This window comes from Maylandia zebra, linkage group LG7, assembly GCF_041146795.1.
Source record: "Maylandia zebra isolate NMK-2024a linkage group LG7, Mzebra_GT3a, whole genome shotgun sequence".
Lineage (NCBI taxonomy): Eukaryota > Metazoa > Chordata > Actinopteri > Cichliformes > Cichlidae > Maylandia > Maylandia zebra.
The window spans coordinates 21,570,672-21,594,970 of NC_135173.1; the positions used below are offsets into that span (position 1 = coordinate 21,570,672).

Here is a 24,299-nt window from a genome sequence, read left to right on the forward strand (position 1 = left end):
GAAGAAAGCAACCTTGGGAAGCAAGGAGGTCATTCAAATCAATTCAAGAGTATTTTCTAATATATTACAAAACATTTTTATAAAATATTTTCTAATATATGGTGTTTGATAGGTTGAAAAAAAGAAAGAAAAACCAATCATAGACAAATCACTGTAGCTGGTGAACTTCAAGCTCAAAAGCATTTTCATTTTCTATCTGTCAACAAATAGTAAAGAAATATGAAACTTTGACATAATTGCTTTTTAATATCTCCAAAGTCCAAGCCACATTTAGCTGATTTGACTATTTACCATCCCTACATTAAATGTAAAATTATACAATGCTTCAATTCTGAGTCACAAACAAGCTCACAGTTTAGTGCAGAACATACGATGCATCTGATAATATCTGGGTTATCATTTTTCAGCACCATTAGTCACACTGCAGGAAAAGTGCCTCAAGATATACTGAGGGCAATGGCAGGTCAAAGAAAAATTGTGAAATTAGAATACAAGAACACCGCACCTACACTGCGAGGGCTAATTAGTGTGAAAGAGTGCATATGAATGTGGTTGAAGCTTTGATACAGCCGCAGCTTTGACTAGCTGCAGGGAAAACTCAGTCTAAAGTTGGGTTTAATAAATGTGTTATTGAACGACTTGCAGGAAACGGAGGGCTACTCTTAAAGAATGCACTGTGCGCAAAGCCTGCTGTGCAGGTAATAGAGGATATTACAGAAGAGATCACACCACAGTGGGCTGGGTAAGTAGGAAAGTAGACATGCCCGATTGAGATCAAATACCTCTCAAATCTGTGATGACTGATATGTATGACGGGGAGAGTAGCAACTATGACACTTGAAGCAGCAGCTGGTAAAGGCTGAGCATGTTCATATTAAGCTGGCTCCCATGAGTACAATGAAGGAAACCTGTGTAGGTAATGGTAATACTGGCATAGCACTGCAAAATCATTCATTAATTCGCTGGAGGTAACAGAGGAAAAACGTGTGAACATGAGTGATAGATTCTTACTAGTTCTACTCTGAGTCTTACACAAAAATGGACATCTACAACTAATTGGGTAAAAAATATTAATTTTGCTTTTAATATGTCCCAAGGGTTGAAATCTGTTTGTTTTTTAGTGGAACAATTTATCCTATATTGTTATCCTATATTAAAAAACCCCACATTCTGTCATAACCCCCACAATGCTGGTATTATTTCTGTTTTTGTACTTTAAGTAAAGAATATACTGTACACCACAACTGTATTAGTTTTTGGTTTTGAAATGATCACATATTTTATAGCAGTTGTTTGCAACACAATTCAACTCAAGGTTTAGTTTAGCTGAAAGTTAAAAAGGTACAATTAGTAGTTTTTTTTTAGGTTATTTAGTACAAGAAAAGGATATTGCACTCATAAATATACAGTGATTAGTTGTAATTACATCCTCCAACAAACTGATGCATTCTCATAAACTTATAAATGAATCCATTAAAAACACACAGGAGGAGAAAATGTCATGTTGACCTGCTATTTCAAATACAGTAGCCTAGATGGACATTGTTGTTTTGCCTAATTGCGTTTTATGTATGTAGTTAGAGATCAGCCACATAGGTAGTAAGCTAAAGGTGGAGGAGTAGAGAGCTTGCAGGCAAATTGTTATTTCTGTCTGCACCTTCAGATTGAAGATATGAAGGATCACACATATGGTTTATCATCGGAGAAGGGGTCTCCTTCGTGAAAGAAGTGAAAACATGAAGGGAAGTGACAACACCACCAGCATCTGAATAAAACATCATCCTTGTCGATAAACATGATTATTTATTCCTGATATTGTCACAGTTACTTAATGTGACATGTGATCATCCCGTTTCCAGACAGCTGACAACAAGCCAGCTAAACAACGACAGCATGTTATAAGCTAACATTATCCAAGCTAATTTTAGGCTTGAGTGTCCTAAAAAAATTCACATTCCCTCCGACAGTTTAAACTCTCATACAATGTGAAAATGCAATTATTTGCTATGTGTAAAGGTCTAACAATGTCAGATCCACTTCAAGGAAAGTTTAATTAACACTGGCTAACAGCAGCTAACTGTGCCTAACAGCAGCAAAAACAGCTGATCTGACTGACAGAAAGGGTCAGGATATTTATCACAACTCACCTCAGTATTGCTGTCATCGGTCAGAAGTGAGCTTCACTGACTCATATCGACATGTATCGGGCTCATTTGACAAAGTTTTAAAGCTGTTTGTCAGCACGCTCCGTAGCTAGGATTATGCAGCTGAATTGAGAGGGGTAAGACAATAGAACTCAACACTGCAATCTGCAAACCTACTAAAATCTAGTGGTGAGATTTTATGAACATGAACATGTTTCATGTTCTGACAGTATTCTTATTGAAAACCGAAACTACAATTAAATAACTGCATTTTTTAGGGCATTTGCTGGTTTCAGAAGACTAAACAAAAATTTTAAAATACCTTAAATCCTTGCAATTTTCTCCTCCAGCCTTGGGTGAGGATGTTGTTTTGCCTGGACTCAAAGGCCTAGGATCTTTGTTTCCGTCAGGTTTCAGTATTGTAGTTTCTCTGCACTCCTCTACCCGTAGTTCTCCTTCATCGCCGTGGCTACTGCCAGTGTCTGGTTTATAGGTGAAGATAATGGTTGGTTTCTGGGTGGGATCTTCTGCTTTTGCCTCAGTGAACCAGTGCTGATTTTGAGCTGGTGGTGGTGGAAGCATGTGAATGACAGTTCCATCAAGCCCGACAAGCTTGCCCTTCTCCTTCTCTCTCTCCAGCTTCTCCCTCTGCTCATCCTCGTCTTTCCGCCTACGAAAAAAGCTCTTGAAGGAGATCCAGCGTTTAGGTTTGGAGCTTTCTGCTAAACTACGTCTCCCTTCCCCTCCAGGACTCGCTTCACCTTCGCCAGGTCGCACTGGTGAACTGGAGGCAGAGCTCTTGGTCCAGTTTCCAAAATGTCTCTGGAGTATGTTAGAAGCATGATAAGGAGAGGATGTAGATCTTGGAGGAGGGAAGGGGGCAGTGGGCTCAGGCTGGGGGCTTGAGAGTGGGGCAGCAGCAGAGGCACTCTGAGACTTAGACAAAACTTTTGAGGGTGTGTCTTTCTTTGACTTGGAAAGACAGCCATCAGTTGGGGAAAAGAGAGACTTGGGCCGAAGAAGGGTCTCCTTAATGGCATCAGGTGGGAGGGCATATAGCTCCTCGGAATTAAAAGATTTGGTTTGTGCTGATGGGGACTCCGGAGGAGATTGAGGAGGCTGGATGGAGGCCACAATCTGTGAAAGCACAGCACTGGCTTCCTCCCTATGGCTTACAGCTGTCCCAGAAGATAAAGCTAAGCTTGTATTATCATCTTTATTGCAAGCAGCATCTCCACCTGTCTTATAAGTGTGTGTAACAATACTGGCAGTAGTGCTGGCTGCAGGTACATTTGCATTTGCAGTAATGGCAGGATTGGCGGGAGAATTTGTTGATATAGTGGGTGAGAATGCCCCACTTGTCGAGCCCATTACAGTGCTTGTCACAGTGCAAGAGTCTGTAGTGGTTCTAGGTTGTAGATTTGGTGCTTTTGACACTGCTTCAAGTGGAACCTTTGTCTCTTCAAAGGAGGCTCGCTCTGATGTTCCTCTACCAGAGAGAGTTTTCTCTGTTGAGGCGGACTGGACACTCTCAGAGGATCCAATCTCTTCATAAGTATGGCTGGCTACCCTATTACCCATCCCTTTTGTCTGTGGTAGCTCCCCACTGAGTCCCAGAAAGCTCTTATACACAGCTAGGTTATCATATGCACTTGGATTAATAACAATAGGTACCTTGACAGCATTCTTGGCACTGCGGGCATAAGCAGGCTCATCTCGGATAATAATGGGAAAAGGAGGCATGCCTGCATTATTGAAACTGTTAAATTTGATCTCTGATAAATTGGGGGATTTCACAGGTACAGTTCGAGAAGAAGATAGCCCAGCAATGGGAGAAGTGGGAGCTGACTTGTGGCTGCAGTGCTGAGTGGTCAGGGCAGGGACAGGATTATTCCCAACCCCTGAATCTATTTTAGGTATTTTTTGGCGAGGGCTTGTGCTTGATGTCCACACTTCTTGGTAACGTATGCTGCTAATCTTCTTTTGGGATGAACCTGACAGAGCAAAAGAAGTAGGTGATGTTGGCATCACAGGAGAAGACACAGATATTGGGGACATTGGAGCTACGGCCTGGGCTGAAGGAGTGCTACTAGATGTCGTAGGGCTTGAAGGCATCGATTGGTTTTTGGGTTTTTGAGAATCTGGAATCTGTTCATCTTTATTGGCCATGGATGCTGAGACATCTACTACAGTGTAAGGCTTACAGATCAATGACTTTTCCAAATTTACTACACGGTATGGTTTAGCTTGCTCCTCTGTGGGACTAAAACTTATAGTGACTGGCTGACCAGGAAGCGCTTGGGGCATTGGCATCCCTTCTCTGCCATCCTGATCCTCTAATCTGATAGCCAGGACAGCCTTGTGTGTTTCAGCTACCTTTAGTGGACTCAGTGCCCTGTTGACAGATTCCTTCTTAGGAGGAGAAGTGCAGGTGATAGGTGGCTTACAAAATGTGGGAGAATGCAAGCCATTTCGAAGGACACAGTTAGCGCTGCTACCACTGCTGGATGTTGTTCGAGAATCCTCCGGTATTGATGACGATGATTCAGGAGAAGTGGCAGACTCAGAATTTGACAGGAAGCCGCTGCCTAGCATATCGTGAGGTCCGTAGGAAATCAGCCCTCCATTGGAATCCACAGAAGGATAGCCATTTAAGATCTCATCATAGCTATCATCATAGTCCACCGCACAAATTCGCTGTAGTGAGCGGTTGCGAAGTGGCACAGTATTCCACTTTTTCCCCGCAGCAAAGGGAACGGGAGACAATGTGGCAGCACGGAAATTAGCAAATCGTGGTTGTCCTCGCATACGGATTTCCATGGCTACCAACTCTTCATCGCTTTCATCCCAGCTCTCATGCTCTTCATCATCATCCCTTTCAGTGTCTTCCTCATCATCATCATCTTCATCCTCCTCATCTTCACTTTCACTTGTAAAGTCCGGATAACAAAAGCGACCACCTTCTGTGCTGATGATCTTGGTACTATCGCTCAGGGATACCCGTTTTTGAGCAGTGCTCCCAACTCCACCACCACCACCACTACTACTTCCCATAGCCAGACAGCTTGAAGCTGGTATGCCTCTTTCTAAGGATCGTCGGTATGAACTACTGATCCGACCCCAAAACAAGTCCTTTGAGCCAGAAAGTTGCGTGGGACTAGAACCAGGGCCCAACCCAGCAATCTCTTTAAGTACATCTGTCAATCCACTGTTGTTGTTATTTCCACTAGGTGTCCTTGGGCTAAGTGGTCCATAACCCTCAATCTCATCATTGTCATCCTCTCCTTCATTGTTGTTGCTGGGCCCACCAGGTCTTTTGCGGTTCAGTCCATTGCGATTCCAGACTGTGAAGGCTGATGTTTTCCCCTGCTCTATTACCTTTGGTGGTTGCTGGAGATTGCCATCTGAATCAAGTCCTGCAGAGGAGCAGGGCAGCATCATAGTGGGCTTAACAGCGATGGTTGGCTTCTTGGCCACAGGTGGACGGAAGTGTCCTGAGCGAGCAGATCCACTGCCAGTCCGCTGGGAGTTGGTGGTGGTATGGTTAGGATTGGCTCTGGCACCAGCAGCTGGAAGGTTCTGTTGCTGGGATGTTTGAGGTCTTTGCTCAGAAGGAGGCTTCCCTCCACTACTCTGAGCTAGACAGTGCAAACTCTTTGGTTTAAAGCAGTTCTTGCACTCGCCTGGTTTCCACACGTGCTCTGTGAAGGTGCTGCAGGCCGACATGGCTGCGGGTCCAGAAGGTCAGCCCTTTAGGTCAGTGGACAGGAAATCCCTCCATGAAGCTCCAAACTACAGTGAGTATCTGTAGATGAATAATGATTGAAACAATTCAAACGTGGAGGACCTCAGACCTGAAAAACACAACAGGAGAGAAAAGAATACATTCAACTTAATTCAGTTAGTTGTGCATTTAGATTTATTCATGCAACACTGGTAACAAAGAGTAGGATGAGGCAGAAAGGCAGAAGCAAAAACACAACAAAAAATAATCATCTGTGGGAGGGAGAGAATGATTCAGAAAAGCAGTATTTCAATTTCTCCATTAGGTGGCAAACTTTCTCTACTACCTCAGTCCATCCTACAGGGAGCTGATCTGTTTTCTAACCCAAAATGGTCCTACAAGACTCAGAAAGGCAAGGGGCAGAAGCAGTGGGAACTGAAACAGGTTATTTCTGTATTATTATTATTATTATGGACTGTTTGAGTCAAGCTTAAGTAAAATGAAGTCACTGATGTTGTTACTGAATCAAAATCCAAAACCCTATGAACTGTTACTCAGATGGAAAATGTGATTCAGCAGAGTTCACACATGATCAGTGTGACCAGTGGCTCTTGTGATACATCCATCCATCCATTTTCTTCTGCTTATCCAATTCAGGTGTGCAAGGGGGGGGGTATCCCAGCTTCACAAGGTGAGTGGTGGAGTACACCCTGGAGAGGTTGCCTATCTGTCATGGGGCCAACACAAGAGACAGACAACCATTCACTCTCACATTCACACCTATTCACAATTTAGGTTTACCAACTAACTGAACCTCATGCATGTTTCTGGACTGTGGGATGAAGTCCGAGCGTGCAGAAAGAACCCAAGCAGGAAAAACGGGGAAAACATGCAAACTCCACACAGAAAAGCCCCAGACTGGACTTTACCAGGACCTTTTTGCTGTGAGGGAACAGTTCTAACCACTTTACTATGTGCAGGGCTTCTTCCGATACATATTCACATAAAATTTGATGACAATGAGGGATGACTGATGGCTATGGAAAATGTGTTATCAGGCCAGTGAGTGACCACAGGGGACTGTCCTCTCCCCCTTCCTCTTCACCCTCTACACCACAGACTTCAGCCACTGCACAGAGACCTGCCATCTTCAGAAGTTTTCTGATGACTCTGCGGTGGTTGGATGCATCAGCAGGGATGATGAGACAGAGTACCGGGCTGTGGTCGACTCCTTTGTCACGTGGTGTGAGCAGAATCATCTGCAGCTCAACGTGGCAAAGACCAAGGAACTGATCGTGGACTTTAGGAAGACCAGGAAACACTTGACCCCTGTTTCAATCCAGGGGGTCAGTGTTGACATTGTGGAGGACTATAAATACCTTGGAGTACACATTGACAATAAACTGGACTGGGCTAAAAACACCACAGCACTTTACAGGAAGGGCCAGAGTCGTCTCTATTTTTTGAGGCGACTGAGGTCCTTCAACATCTGCCAGAAAATGCTGAGGGTTTTCTATGAGTCTGTGGTGGCCAGTGCGATCCTCTATGCTGTTGCATGCTGGGGGAGCAGGCTGAGGGTCGCAGATGCCAACAGACTTAATAAACTGATCCGTAAGGCCAGCAATGTTGTGGGGATGGAGCTGGACTCCCTCAAGGTGGTGTCGGAGAGGCGGATGCTGTCCAAGATAAAGACAATGTTGGATAACACCTCCCACCCACTCCATGACATGTTGGTCAGTCACAGGAGCTCGTTCAGTGAGAGACTGAGATTACCGAAAAGCACCACTGAACGACACAGGAAATCATTCCTGCCTGTGGCCATCTCCCTGTACAACGCATCCACTTAACACACTGTTTGCTGCTACAACTACACATGTTTCTTTTCCAAATATTTATTTATAAGTGACTTATGTATGTATGTATGTATATATATGTATATATTGTACTATTCTTAGTTAGCGTATTGTCTGTCTTGTCTTAATGTTGGTTTAAAATGGAGCACTGTAACAAAAAATAATTTCCCCCAGGGATCAATAAAGTATTCTGATTCTGATTCTGATGATTCTGATTTCCTCTTAACTGTCAATATTTGATGTTTCACTGCTGGAAATTAGACTGAAATCCACAAAATATCAAAGAGTAAAGCCTCAAGGCAAAACCAAGTAAAAATAAAAATATACAAGAAACCCAAGAACATACACAGTTCACAGCCTTTGGGGTGTGACTGAAACTTATTTTCAAAATAAGCATTCAATAAGACACCTCTGTCTGTTCAATATTAAATCACCTGTTGAAATTGGGTCATTTAATATTCTCTTCATGCTGGACTGAATGCAAACAACCAAAGACCTGAAAACTGGCACTGAACCACACAGTTACTGTTTTAAGTAAAATAAACTCTAAAAACAATGGCACCTATTAAAAAAAACAACCCACTTAAAAAAAAAAAAGATCAGTGGTGAAAAATCCACACCATTCAATCTGTAAAATGACAAAGGCTGACATTTAAAACTCTGGTTATCAGCACAAGTCCAATTATCCGGTCATATTTATGTACTTCTGTAATTATACAATGCTAACAAAAAGTAGCAGAGTGATAAAGGCCCTACCCTAGTTGTTTACTAAATACATTCAAAGAAGGAAAGATGGGACTAAACATTTTTCTGGAACCCTTGTTATATCCGGTTAAGCCACACTTCAATGCAAATCATGAATCTAATGGAGGAAGAAAGACAAAGAAAAAGCCATTAGCATTTAGATGTGCTTTATCCTGATTGACCAGTCCAGCTTCTCACAGCCAATTATAACAAGCTCTGAAATACCACATTAACATCAAATCCATGGATAATAAGTGAAGTGTAACTCAAATAGCCAATTAAATTCAAGCTCAGTCCATGTTTAAATATTACACAGGAATGGTAGGTTACATAATCTGTTTATGCAGTTTATGCACCATTTCTAAAACTAGCCTGCCATCAACAGATTAGTTTCAAGGAAAAAATAAAATAAAATACAATAAAACAGTTAACTACAAAAGAAGGTGCATAAAAAAAAAGCAATAAAAAGCAATAAATTTAAGTGTTGTTTTCTAAACCAATATTATGTCTTTGGCTGGGATTTAAGAGCTTATTCAGCTTTGCTTGACATATAGGGTCCACCAATGGACTATTTTAAAACACTTGGGCTGGTCTCACAAGTGAATATGCTTTATAGGTAAAAAGACATCCAAACACAGATTTTCAGAATGTTTTTTTAAGGCAACCAAATAACAATCATGCAGACATTCTACAATGACCACCTGTGAAACTTAAAATGCAATATTAACAGAACAATGTTAAGAGAACCTTGGTTTTTCTTCTCTTCTGACAGTTTATCACAAAAGCATTAGCAAATTAATATTTACCTAATTAAATCTTTGAGTATTTTGCACTTTTATGACTGAACTTAGCAGTTAACCAAATAAAGCTGTGGATGACTCATAGCAGAGCTGATATCAGCAGGGTTAGGTGAATCATGGACGTCAGGTCCCGTACGGAAGGATGTTACAATGACAACACCCCGCCCAGGGCCAGACACAATAAAAGAGGAACTCCTGAATCAAACTCTGCTGACCGAGTCACATTGGGCGGGAGAAGATTTATCCTGTTACACCGAACAGGCTGCATCCACACAGGAAACAGTGGCTGTAATTCACACAATATTATTCCAAAGCTGTCACAGTGTGACACGTAGGCACTGTGGCAGACTTTCAAAAAGTAACTTTCTAAAGCCCAAGAAAGCCCAGTGTGTCTGTGAAAGGACCTTAACGGTATTTCTGCTCGTTTACAGTGACGGCACGTATCATTGTTTTGTCCAATTCTGACCCTTACAGGACAACATTATTAGGACTTTGCTTTTTCACATGTGCTTTTAAAAATCGAAAGGACGCCCGCCTTATCTTTACAGGAGAGCCCAAACACCCCACACAGGAAGGTTATTCATGCCACTGGCATTCAGTACCCACAGGTTGTTGCCATACATGAGGGTGGGAATGTAGATCGATCAGTAAATCAACAGCTTCACTTTCATACTTAGACCAGTACAGCATCCGCAATACTGCAGATACTGCACCAATCCGCCTGCCACTCTTCCACTCCCTTCTTCCCTCACTTGTGAACAAAACCCTGAGGCACTTGAGATCCTCCAGCAACTCATTCCCAACCCTGATTTAGCATGCCACTTTTCAGACTCAGAACCATGGCCTCAGACTCAGAGGTGCCACTTCTCATCCTAGCTGCTTTACAACTGGCTGCAAACTGCTCCAGCGCAAACTGTGGGTCATTGCTCCATGAACATCCACGAGATCCTGAGACTTAAGGATCTCACTTTTTTCAACAATGCTTTGCACACTAAAAAAATGCAGCTAAGATGTAGACCTGGCAGACTTTGTAAGTGCATTATTTCTTCCCTGACAGACAGCAGATGGAGGGGAGGAAGCGAGCAGTTTTCTGTGGAAATCAGGAAAAAAAGACTCCTTATTGTGTTTATTGACTCCAAATCAGTTTGGTGAAATTATGAGCAGCAGCTATCAGGGTGCTTTCTAATAAGATACTTCACTTTTCATTGTTGCCATAATTCTGATCACACTTGAGAGAATTGGGAAATATCAGATATTTAATGTGTCACATCCACAAATCCACCAGTAGAAACCACCCGTGATGGACGTGACAACATATTTTACTTTTCTCTTCTCCCTCATTAAAATTCTGCTGCTGTTTGATTTTATTTTCAAATCCTGTCACAGTGGGAGCTAATATGACACTGCACCCAGCAACAAGTAAAACATATTTGTATATTATAGATTTTTTCTGAGCAAAACTAGATCCATGATGTAACTTACAAGACCTCCCACCACCTGTTCTTGCATGACTGCAGCACACTGCAACACTTTTGGTCAAAACCCTAAAAATTTACTATAAATGTAACACTAACAATCACAGATTATTTACATTTAATGATCAGAGCATCTGCAATAATAAATCAAACTGCTTGGAAAGAAGCATTTCTCTAAACCGTTTGCTCATTTTCATCATAAATAAAAGCTGATGCACAAGGACAAAAATTATAATGAAAAGTATTGACTCCTTCATCAACGAATAAAAACAAGATGAAAATATTCTAGAGAGATGAGATCCAATCAGAACTGAATAAGTTTTGTAGAAAGGCGGGAAGAGTTTGATCCAATCAGAATTAATCTCCTTGTTTAGTAATGTTGGAGGAACACATTTCAGCAGCCCTCGGGGAACAGTACAGCTAGCTCCCACACTTGTTTCTCATGAATACGTAACATGTTAACACTTAGGAAGAAAAGAAGAGTCAAGGGAAAATAATTTTTAAACCCATTAGAGCAACGTTCTCCAGTAAAAACAGGAGAACATTTTTACAAGTTATATTTTAGTCAACCGAATCAACTTTAGGTTTGGCCGACAACAATCTTATATTCTACAATGTTTAGTTGACTAAAACCAAAAGAACCTAGATGCCAAAACTAAATGACATTTTAGTCAAATTTAAAATTTAAAATTTGCTTTTAGAATTAACACTGGGAAAAAAAAATAGTAAATGGTAAATGGCCTGTATTTGTATAGCGCTTTTCTAGTCCCTAGGGACCCCAAAGTGCTTTACACATCCAGTCATCCACCCATTCACACACACATTCACACACTGGTGATGGCAAGCTACATCGTAGCCACAGCCACCCTGGTGTGCACTGACAGAGGCGAGGCTGCCGGACACTGGCGCCACCGGACTCTGACCACCACCAGTAGGCAACGGGTGAAGTGTCTTGCCCAAGGACACAACGACCGAGACTGTCCAAGCTGGGGCTCGAACCAGCAACCTTCCAATTACAAGGCGAACTCCCAACTCTTGAGCCACGATTGCCCCCAAAAAAGAAAGACTGGACAGATAACATCAAGAATACATAATAAGTATTAACAAGTCTTTGCAGATATTTGAGAATAGGGGATGAACTAATAGAATATGTAGATACCAGGACAATCTAGGACAACCCAGGACAAATGAAGCACCGGATGACTTCTCTTATACCAATTAATCTTTTCGTAAACCACGAAAAGCAGCTCACACAGCTCAACGTGAGGGACACAGTCATTAAACTATAATACATCCGACTTGATGCAGAAAGAAAGAGAAAACCATCGTGACACAAGAAATCCCTCTGGCTTATGCAATCGACTTTGTTTCAACATTAACATGATCCTAAATGCAGTTCTCCTTTTTTTTGCAATAAAAGTGTTCCTACTTATGGCCATCAGCCAAATTATAGACATCTATTTTTGTGTTGCTTTCATTATGTAACAAATATTATGCAACACAGCGGAAATGTGATGAATAACAATACAGCAAATTGGATCCAATACTAATAAAAACAATGATAAACAGACATTTTGCTCACTAACACAGGAATGCTTTTCCCCCTCGCTTTGTTTGGGATTATTTTATCATAGACATTGCTTTATTGATCTCATCTTTGTGCGTTTCTACTATCTGAATCTGCAGCATTTCCATTAGTGTGGACAGTCGTATTTTCTCTTTCTTAGAAGCTGCTTTTCCATTTATCCAGAATATAGGAAATAACCACCTTTTCTACCAAACATAAATACTGATTAATAAACGCATAATTTATCTACAGTCTACTGCTGTCTACTCATTTATTCTCCCCCATCTTGTGTTTTTGTTTATCACCGACTTTCCTTTCATGTATATTTGATGAGGCCAAGGCATTAGTGACAATTTAAACGGATCCCTTTATGTCAGTAAAGACAGATAATACAGGTAATGAAATGCTCTTCATCAAAATTGTAATGGCATCCTAGAAAATTTGATTTTTTTGTGCCTAGAAAGATAAGTGCATAATCAACATAAAGTTGAGACATCTTCTATCTCTAACAAATTGTCACGAGGACACGGGACATCCCTCACTGCTTGTTCGAAATTAGGTTACAGCATTACGAAAATGTTGCCATTTAATGAAGTAGCAATGAATGAAGGAAATCTGGCTAATCTATAGGATGGCTTCATGACTATTTTCATTAGCATAGTTATCAAACAGAACCAAGCATTTCATTAGGAATTTTAACCCAGCAACTCAAACTGGAATTGGAGCACGGTGTGGGTGGGAACAAGCTAACGCCGGGTGTTATGTGCTGTCTCAGCTCAGCAGAAAACTTTGTCAGCTGTACGACTGTTATTTTGTTTTGGAAACGGTCACTTACATGTGTCAGCCTGCTGTTCACAAATTATCTGTTGGCACCACATATTGCAGTCACTATTGCTATGACTGTAATCTACTAGTTGCCAGCCACTTCCAATGAAACTCAGAAGCGCACTCGGGTCACCTTTTCAAAGAATTTAGAATTCACTGTGAACTGCACATCAGCTTAGATTGCAATGATTTGGAAATCACTTAAATCTTATTTCCACTTCTAAATGGCACAGATGCAACATCACATGTTGAAACTGGTTGTTTTTATTGTTTTAGCAAAAATATATGAATTCACTTTTTATCTACATTTCACACAGTGTCCCAAATTTTCTGGAAAGGATTTGAGGTTGTGTTACATGTAAATAAAGAATAGATTATTACATAATTACATGGGGAAATATGTGTTTGAGCCAAATCCCCAAATCAAACTCAGATAATGCTCTTTGTGTCTTATAATTATCTTATAATTATGTTGCATCTCATAAGAATTATAATGTTTGTTGTGTACGAGCAGCTGCCCCAAAGTCTCCTCTCCACTCATTTCCAAAAGCTCTTCTGTCTCATCTGCATTTCTTCCTCCTCTATTCTTTTCCCTCGCAAAGTTTTTTTTCTTTGTTGTTTTGTCTTTTTCCCTGTGGCTCAAAAATTTCCCACTCTTTCTCCCTACCCACTCTCTTCTTATTCAGGCCGTTTACTGAAGGCTTTCTTTTTTCCCCACTGTTGCTTTGTCTTCTGAGATATGCAAATCTGTCTCTCTCCTGCCCCGCTTTATTTCAAACAGCACTTCAAGCAGAAGCTGTGAGACTTATGCAAACCAACACCACCAAACACCAGAGCTACAAGGTGTCCCACACGCAATTACACCATCCAACCCATTGCCAACAAAGACACCTTTACACTTTACTGTGAACACCAACAACATACCATGACTTGCATGTGAACACCAAATCTGTGACAAAATGGATTATGCATTCACTTGGTAAACTACATCTGTGATTACATAACATGTTTTGACTTTCGACTCCACCTGTCCACATGTCCGGAACCAGATGTTGAACACCAAATTGCTTCAACTGGGAAGGCCACCAACTTGCTAAAGAGCTGCAATGAGCTTTTGAACCTATGTGTGTCAAACTCAAGAGCCAGAAACAAGCAGTCCTGTCCAACTATGAGCCTTTTTATTTACATGTGTTTTATTTTCAACCAAAACTATTGCAATCTATAGATCAGTTCCACACTGAGTGATTTACTGAGGGACTAATGATTATTTTCAATATTGACTGACATCGGTGGTTTAGGAGAAACGTGAACATACAGTACTGTAAACAACAACAACAACAACAACAACAACAAAAAACATGTTGAGCTACCCCTGATTTCTTTACATTTTGATTTTTGGGTCATTGTTTTAAAGTGGTCTTTCTGAAAGACTTTCAAAGTTTTTGTTTGGACATTGGCTGCTTTTTCACTCACTTTCAGTCCAGTCCTTGTGCCTAACAATTTTCTGACTGAGAGATGCATCTGGCTCTGCAGATGAATCCACTGTCTTCTGAAGCTCATCAAAAATTGTCCCCATGGAAGGGTGGCTGTCAAGGAGCCATTCTTAAAGAAGGGAAAAACGAGGTATCCCAATTTACATATAAACAGGACTGAAAATCAGTGGTGACAGGTTTTACGGAGTGACAAATCCAAACTAGAAATTTCTGGTTCAAATTGTTGTTAACACAGGGACAGGAGAGAGCTGCAATAGTGAGTATCTACAATCATCAGTAAAACAGGATGTGTCACGGCTTAGGGGTGTATTTCAGCCAGTGGTGTTGGGGATCTCAGCAAAACTGATAGAATTATGAAGACAGAAAAACACAGTCTGATTTGGACCCACCATGCAATACCATCTGCAAAGTGTCTGGTAAAGTGATCTCAACCACACTGCCAATGCAAAAAAACACAAGACTGCCTCCAACACACAATGAAACACTACCAGTCACGGATTGGCCTCTCCAGAACCCGGACCTCAACGTTATTCAGGTAGTGTGGAATCATCCTGAGTGGAACGAAAGGCAGCCAACATCCAAAGAAAAGCTTTAAATGTCCTTCAAGAAGCCTGGAGATTCCTGAAGATGAAAGAAATGGTAAGAAATCTTGCCTGAGAGAGTTCTCACGCTGTGTTGAATACTAAAGGTGGTCATCCCAAATATTGACTTTCAAGGTCATTAGAATTGTACAAACTCAACAATAAATATGTTTGCAAACGACTCATTAAATTCCTGCAGCCAACAAAATATAAAGAAACAGGGGAGACTCAAGACTTTTTTCACAGTACTGTAACATGATGCGACTCCCCTATTCTTCTTGCTCAAAAATAAAAGGTTGCACAAAGTGAATCATGGCTAAGAGCAACATATAAACAACAAACAAAAGCCTAATTATCAAGCCTATTGTCCAGTGAAAATAATGGCAAACAAACAAATGATATTTAAGAGTATTAGTTCACAACAATGAAGATTTAAAATTTCCACAGCTTACTCTACACTATGCAGATCTGATGACAACACACAATGTAGAAGTCAGCTGGATTTCTGGAAAAACAAAACAAAAACAACAACAAAAATGGTCCAATGCAGAAGCAACTAGGATGAACAAGGATTCACTTGCATCAGCTCACCTACACACACTCTGAAGGATAAGACAGGGATTCACAAACACCCCCACAAACAATCAAAAAGGAGTAGAGGGACAGCTGCCAAACAATGTAAGCAAATATGATCCAGCGTCACAGCAATTTTAGTTTCTTTATAAAAGAAATGTTTTTTATACAGCCTGTCAGAAAATGTAAAAGCTACATAAGGAAATGCATTGTGGGGCTTTTTGTTAAGTTTTTTGTGGTACACAATCCAAATCTTAGCCTAATTAAGACTCGTGTGTGTTTCTTTTAATTGTTATTATTTTGTCCACCATATAAAGTTGACTTCATCTCAAAGGGACTTGTGCTGTCAGTGATTCCTGTCAGCGAGTAGGCCGCAAGACAGTATATCGAAATCTGACAGCTCTATGAAGACAACCGTGGCTGCTGTCATAATGAGCATTCACAAGACAAAAAGCACACACACACACACACACACACGCATACACGCACGCGCGCACACACACACACACACACACACACACACACACACACACACACACACACACACACACACACACACACACACACACACGCGCCTAAATGCATAATTCAATCCCATATTCCCACAAAAATGTAGAAACTTTGGTGGTGCCACTTGTGGCTTTCTCTCAATGACAAAAATCTGAAAACAACAAACTACTCATACCGATGATAAACATCACACAAACCAACAAAGCTTTGTCTCATTAAAAACAAAGACAGTCAAATAAGATGAGGACTGAGGGCAGGTTTCTGCTTTACCCTTCATTTTTTACATTTTTTCCCCCAATCAAATCAGTGCAAGGTAGTCGTTCATATGAGATGCAGTGCTGACCGATGATCTGTGACCATCTGCTCCTCATTTGATAGCAGCAAACACTGTCTGGTTTTGTGCCAGGCGAGATATCACACAGCACCTGCTGCTTGGTGCCACTACCACCAAGTCACAAGCCCCCGTGGGACTGCCAAGTGAGACCCAGATTTGTACTGGGATAAGAATAACTTCTCGAGAGGGTCTGGTGGGATAGAACTTTATTTACTGAAATCTACTCTAGGAATGCCTAAAACATTCATCTCAATGTGCGGCCTTTTAAAAAAACAAAAACAAAAAAGCAATAGTTCAAGGAGTCAGTTAAATATGCAGCAAACCAACACAGATGTTAGCAAAAAGATGAAATTGATTAGAACGAAAACCTCTCTCTGGGACTCCTACTTCTTACACTTGAAAGCCCATTTTTTAAACTCCTATCTCACCACATCTCCCCGTACTTTTTTTTTTATTCACCCAATACACCTGAGGCTTCCTCATCATTGCCCTCCATCAGTCACAGCTGAGTGAACTGACGCACCAGAGATATACTCATTCTAAAGAAGATAAAGCATGTGGGACCTGTCGGAGGCAGCCTGCAAGGATGTCACTATGTGTTTAGCAACCAGTACATCTAAACCAGAGCGGAGCCCAACCGGCCCAACCTCATCGCTCTTCCTGTTACCACCTGCTTGAGACTGACTCAGGTAGGCACTGGTGTCTAGTTGTGTGGCTGGGCTAGCTGAAGAGATCAGGATGCAACAATTCTGTCTGTCTGAATGTGAGACACTAAGATAGAAAACCTACTGTTTGTTAGAAGAACAGTTTAGTTTGATAACATTTATGTTGAACTGAAATATAACCAATGATATATCAGCAAGTTTGAATGCAGTTTGTAGGCAAAAGTACACAGGCTCTGGGCTCTGGTTAGAATCAGTGATTTGTTTGATTCATGACAAGATAAAATACTGCCAGAGGTCTTTTAACAAAAACACTTGTGGGTAGAGAATGTAGAGAATCCATTTTCTTTTGCCTCAATTTAAAATGTATTTCTTGTCATTTTCTTCACTGCTTATTCAATATATGCTTTTGATAACACATCATTACATCATCCTGTACTGGAGGCAATAATGCTGTTGCTTTTTACTCCTCAAACAGAGGTTTGAGGAATTCCGACGTATGTTCATACCTGGGCTGACGACCAAATATCAAACTAAGGGTAGATGATTTATAAAAACAGAAACAGAATCCATCCATTCAAAGGCTGAGCAAGGCATTCCACACATCTTTCTACCCAGTAACACTTTCTACTTTCTCCTGGGGGATCCTGAGGCATTCGAAGGCCAGACAAGATATATAATCTCTCCAGTGAGTTCTGGGTGTACCCTGGGGTCTCCTTCCAGTTGGACGACTGAGACCTTTCAACACCGAGCAGCAGCTCTACTCCGATATCCTTTTAGACATTCAAGCTCCTCACCCTATCTCTAAGGCAGAGCCTAGCCACGTTATGGAGTAAACTCATTTCAGTCCCTTGTATTTGTGCCCTTGATGTCTCAGTCATTACCCAGATCTCTGCTGGTACATAGATGCATTGGCAAATCAAGTTTTTCATGCCTTTCAGCTTGGTTCTTTCTTCATCACAAGAGTGGATGAGATGTCTGCATTAATGCTGACACTGCATCAATCAAATAAACACATAGCAGGAGAATTTTTAACTTCCAGGTAAGAAACAATATGACTGTAAACAAGACACAAGAACTTACCACCAACACAAATGTAAAGATCTACCTCATATTGTTATATCGTTCACATGAAAAGTCTTCACACATTTAAAGAATATCATGTACATATAGGGCAATCTGTTGAGTCAAAAAAGGCTTAATTTGGGGGATATGGAGACACAGAGAGCCACAGCATAGTAGTGAGACTGTTAAAAAACAGACAAACCAGTCAAAGATGTGAAACCGTGACCAATGAATGGGAGATGAGCGCTTGAGATGTAGAGAAGCAAGGCACCAGAACCACAAGCAGGAAACTCGTGTTAAATTTCTAAATCAGATTCTGCTACACTTACCTCTCCAAAGAGAGGCAATGTTTTTCCCTTGAGAAAAATCAGAATACTGAGGACAGGAGCTCATTTCCCACCCAGAGCACGTTTATTGAGAGGGAGTGGAAGCTCGCTGAGCCTGGTACATAATAGCAGAATAACCAAGGCTGAAAGCTGAAGCCATGAGGAGATGGGATATGGGATTTTCTGCTGCTTTATGGCAGAGGGCTTGAATGATAAGACAGCCGTAGCAGTGGGATAGACAAGAGCAGAATAGATATGAAATAGGGATGGAACTGCAGAGCTCGATGCCAGAAAGTGTGAGAAAGCAGGGCACGCTGTTGTTTGTTAAGCCGAGAAAAAGTCGTCGTCTTCTACCACAAGTTCATTAGAGAAGAAAACCACTGTCATATATTCTTTGAGTGCAACATCAAAAGCTTTCAAGATGTTATTTTGGAGGGAAGGAAAATAGGCCACGAAGCACACAGAGCATTACTGTTAGTGATGCTGCAGTTAGCCAATGTCACTTTTTACCAGGCTTCATGTTTTCGAGGGCCCATCAACCAGCCAGCTGCAAGGACAAAAAGCTTTATAATATGACTTATTTCTTGAGGTCAGAGATGGCTGACAAATGAAAGAAAAAATGTGGAACTTGTGGGAATCAGGTGACTCAGTTTTGCTGTGTTTGGGAGTGGTTTGTTCATTCACAGGGCACAGAGTCACTGAATGTTTTGATAAGAAATGACGATGAAAATGACATCATACGTTATGTTTTGAGGAAATGATCAGCCAAAACACAACTGCATGTCTATGGGAAATTTTAGGCCACCATGTTAGACACCACTCTCACAACATAAATGATCAAATAAAAGAATATTTCTTTTGGAGGAAGGGTGTTTTATCACTCCCTTAGAGCTCTAGGGACTTAAGGAGTCATCACTAAGGATCACTGAAGCAGAACTTGATGGATCAACACTTTATATTGATCTTCTTTTTCTTTGAGATCCATCGGAGATGAGTCCCTGGAACTCTACTGGACGGATAATCACTTCTCCAACATTAGTAGTTGGCTCTTCGGCTGCCTTTTGCCAGATGTTGAAGTTTTTAAGTTTATGAGTTCAAAACAAGTTGGTTTTTCATGATGCTTTAATTGCACTAGCCTGGCAACTGCTAGACTGTTGGAGCTGCACCAACATTATTTTTTCTCTCTGACAAGCGTACACATCCATTCTCTTTGTTTCAGTCTTTGCTTCAACCAGTGTAAAGCTAACCTGCCTAAAGTGTTTTGCTGTATTGTACTGAAATCTGCTATTATTAGGCAGCTAACATATAAACTGACATATTCAGTCCTACAGTCCTGCAAATCGGAAACTTTATTGGTTGGTTCTTGTATAAATAATTTTGACAGCGTGTCATAAGCTATATTAAACATGTCCGTTTGGTGTACAGATAGTGAAAGTAATGGTTCTGAGCAGCAGTTTCAGCACATTGATGAAGTGCTTTCAAAGAGCAGCAAATGAAGTTCGGGCTTCACTTATTGCCTCCTTTCCACAGATTTTCTCTGCTCATCCAGGGATTTAAAGTGATGCCCTTCAAGCATTTCTCAGAGTTTTCTAAGTACTGACTCCTTAAATAACAGTAGTATCCAAGACTAATTTATTCACTTAGTCAAGGGTCCTACTGCTATGTAACAAGTTTCTCTACAATTATCTTTGGTTAAAAAAAATGGAACAAAAATAATTACATTGCAGGCCCACTAATATGGACTCATGTTACTTCTGTGGCAACAGTGGTTTAAGCCGTGTCCTGTAGATGTAGATGAGCGCGCACACAAGTGTTGGTACACGGCAGCCTTGTTTCAATTTCTCAAGCAAGTCCACTCCAAGTTATGGCTGACTCGCTCCCTAGTTCTGACCAAATTTCAGCTCGTTTTCAGCAATGCTGCCAAAATGACTTCACAGTCCGTATCTCCAGTTTTAAGGAGTTTTTCCAGGAAGCATGCCTCTCACTAGCTGCCCAATTGAACTTGTGTCCTAAGTACAGTCAACCATTCATTTTACTGCACAACTGAGATGCAATTTTTCACCTCTCTTTGTTAACTTAAAAATCAGCTTCAGTCCCTATTACATCTCCTCTGGCATTAATGAGCTGAAATAAACATTAATGATCTCATTGGAAATGGAGGAGTTCCAAAGAAGCATCAGCAATATCACTAGCTGGATCTTACAGTGTCTTTATGAGGGATGTTTATGTTCACAAGTACTGACTCCAAGAAGGCAGGTCGAACAAAAAGATGGATTTTCACAGCAACTGGTGAATCCCATTAAAAAGACACAAGTTTCACATAAAAGGATGAATAGCCGAACATTAAAAGCAACCAGTTTAGGATTTATTAGCTAAAAAGATTTATGTGTCTTAAGTGCACTAATTTGGTTACACACCAGTAAGAGATAAATCATTCAACTTATGTTGACATGACCTGCAGAGCAGGCAACAGGGAGAAAACAGCCACTAAGGAAATACAACTCAGACACAGCTAAGTAAAAACAAAGCTCAATTACAGGCTTAACTATAAGAGTTATGTTCCAACAAATGAGCAGTACTGAGAGACATGGTATGTAACCTACAGAATGTTCAATAGTCACTTTCACAATCCAAACAAGTTACAGAGCCAACAATATGCAGACCACCAAGGAAGCCAGACAACAGAAAGGAGCAGAGAGGAAGCACAGGCCTCAGTTTATCCACATAATTTCAACCGCAGCTTTATCACAACTGATCCGGAATACCAGCAAATTTAACATCCCGTGACTGCCTTTCATCCTTTATGATTTACTGCAGCATTGAAGATGAACATTAATGAATGTAAATATAAATTTGACAGTCAAGAAATAACATTATTCTAGCTAACTGCAGACAATGGAAGTGTTAACATAAATCATAACATAAAACATTAAAAAAAAAAAAAAACCTTGCATGAAAAAAGGCTGATATTGCCTTTCATCCAACCCTCGCATAAGAGAGAGAACGAAACAGCAACATGGAAAAGATCACAAGCAGGAAGACGCAAAAAACAGACGATTTACGTCTAACAGCATTAAATCGTTGTTGAATATATGAAAACCCTGTTTTTACATGTGTCAACTGCAAAAACACTTAAACAGGCAAAACACTAAGACTCACTGGCTGACAAACAACCGTACTGAACTCTACACAAAAATATTGTGTACGGTGCAATGATTAATGTTTAAAGGGAAATGAATGGCTTTTACTGTGCATCTCCTTTATGGGATTCACGATGCATCAAGTCCCCATTCATGTGGCTGTAACTCAAGATGGACTGGGTGTAATGGACTGAGTCCACTTGTAATGTACTAAGCGGCCAGACGGCTCACTCTCTCTGAGTTTTGCAGCTGCTACTCTGTGTTTGTGTGAAACTGTCTGCTGCAGCTGGCCTGCTCGCATGAAGACAAGTCGAGTTGGTGAGGCACTCGCACAGCTTTGAAAGAGTGACAATAACAATGTGTATAAATAACACAGATACTGATCCAGAAGCTGTAACCTCCAGGGATGTGTATGTGTGTGTGGGGAGGATGATAATAATAAAAATGTAAAAAAAAAAAAAAGAAATTCCAGTTTCTCTAATGGCCACTTGAAGCTGAATGACCAACTTCAACAATGTAAAATAACATGTTTACTGCCTTGTACAGAAAACTGTTTTGGTCTTTACAGCCAATAATAACTCCATAACAACTCATTCAAAGCCACAACTCATCCACCTGGTTACTGTTAAGACCTAAAATTAGGGGCGTGGCTACTTTGAGTGACGGCTGACGATTTACGAGCTCATCCATGAAGTAGCAAAGCTGTGGATTTAGTGTACTAGTATTATTTCATCCACAATCTCTTATTAGCAACTATCTGTGAGTGGTTAGCGTGTTAGTTTTGATACCTTAGCCCTCCACACTTTGATTCAAACATTGGCTTTACATTCAGCTTTTAGAAACAGTCTGTGTGTGATCCTAGACTTGACTGCGACAGTGCCATGCCTCTAGTCTAATGAGTTGTGGCATCGGCAACAATTCAAGCTTCCACTGGGATTTTGTTGTTGTTTTTTTGTTTTATGCTGGAAAAACAGACAGTTGTGTCCATGTTTCAGAGATGTATCTGAGCTTTAAATAAATGGTAGGACACAATCAGGTATTTTCATGTGTTCTTTGAAATAATAAACATAATGCAAGCAGGAGAAAAACTGCAACAAGAACTGCATTTTCAAATCATTAATTGTGAAAACTCAATCTCTAAGAACATGATTTACTTGCAACGTGAGCACACATTTTATTCGAAAATTTACTCAGGAGTTTCTTCAAGGCTAAAGTCTTCACCAGACAGTAAACATGGGCCACATGAGCCCTTTAGTGGTAGGCGCTGACAAATAGATATGAGCAGTGTGACAAGTTCACCTCATTATGAGCTCACCTCCCATCGCTTACTTAGTGACAGATTTGACTAGGAACAGTTGATGCAAAACGAAATGACAGTGTCAAAACAAAGTCCTCACAGCAAGTAGCAAGGCTCAGTCATTATCTCTTAGCAGTTCCAACTGTCTCAAGTCTCAGTTGCTGTTGTTTACCTTCAATATAGCCACTGGTGACAGGACTAAAGTATTCCAAGTTAGCTGTCAATGTCAGCAGGTTGCTTTCCTATAACAAACGTTTGAGTGTTCCCCCCAAATAAAGCACAATTTTTTCTGATTCTTGTATAACTATTTTCATGTTTTTAATTCATAACTACTAATTATATTTTTGTATTTTTTTTTTTGTTCCTATGGGAAAAAGTCAAAACACTGACAATGAAAATTGTAAATCAGTGCATTAATTACACTGGAATATTAGTCAATTGAAATCTGTAGAAAACTGAAACAAACAGAATAAATTTAGGAGAGAAAAGCAAAAGCACAAGGCAAAAACACAGAAAAGGAGACAAAAAACAAAAGGGGAGAAGAAAAAAATGAAGCCAACAACATTCCAGTGCAGTGTTTGGTATTGTGCAAGCTCTGGGAGAGTAGCTGCAGTCTGGCCTGGGAAAGAGCCACTGCAGGTCCCCTTGGGAGACCAACCCGCTGGCCTCCAGACAAACACCAGTGGAGTGGCAGAGCAGACATAGCCAGATGTGTGGGAGTGCACAATACAAACAAAAAGAACACATGCATTTAATGGCACGCACACACACACACAATTATACACCCACGTCCACTCACATCCACTAAATTCTATTGTAAATAAATAAAGCTGAGGGGTTTTTTTTCTTTTAAAATAAAAAAAGGAATCATAAAAAAATATGACTATGATTAGCTATTTGGAAATTGTTAAACAGAAGTAAAATTAATTGTGCAAGAAAGCTGCTGATTATCATAAAAGCTGTGAAAAAACAAATAATGAGTCAGAACAGCCAGACCAGCAGGAAGCTGCTATGTACATACAGCACATGAAGCTTACATAGAAGACTGTTTTACTCTAATGCACTAGGGCCAAATATATATAAATTAATGTTGTTAAATATTATGTGTTCATGTTATGTGCTTCAAGTAGAATACAGAAAAGATACACGCCCCTAACCATCTAAAACTAATAGCAATAACTTCAAG

The 24,299-nt window shown here is 40.6% G+C and overlaps 1 protein-coding gene across 2 annotated transcripts in view; it reads right to left on the reverse strand.

Annotated features, from left to right (window-relative positions):
• Positions 1–24,299, reverse strand: part of peak1 (pseudopodium-enriched atypical kinase 1) — a 103,934-nt gene that overhangs the window by 23,967 nt on the left and 55,668 nt on the right. For both annotated transcript variants that reach the window (XM_004570286.5, XM_004570287.4), the window contains one exon: positions 2,467–5,998. In XM_004570286.5, the coding sequence (XP_004570343.3) occupies positions 2,467–5,870 (3,404 nt within the window). In that variant the 5' untranslated portion in view covers positions 5,871–5,998. The remainder of the gene's footprint in view (positions 1–2,466; positions 5,999–24,299) is intronic.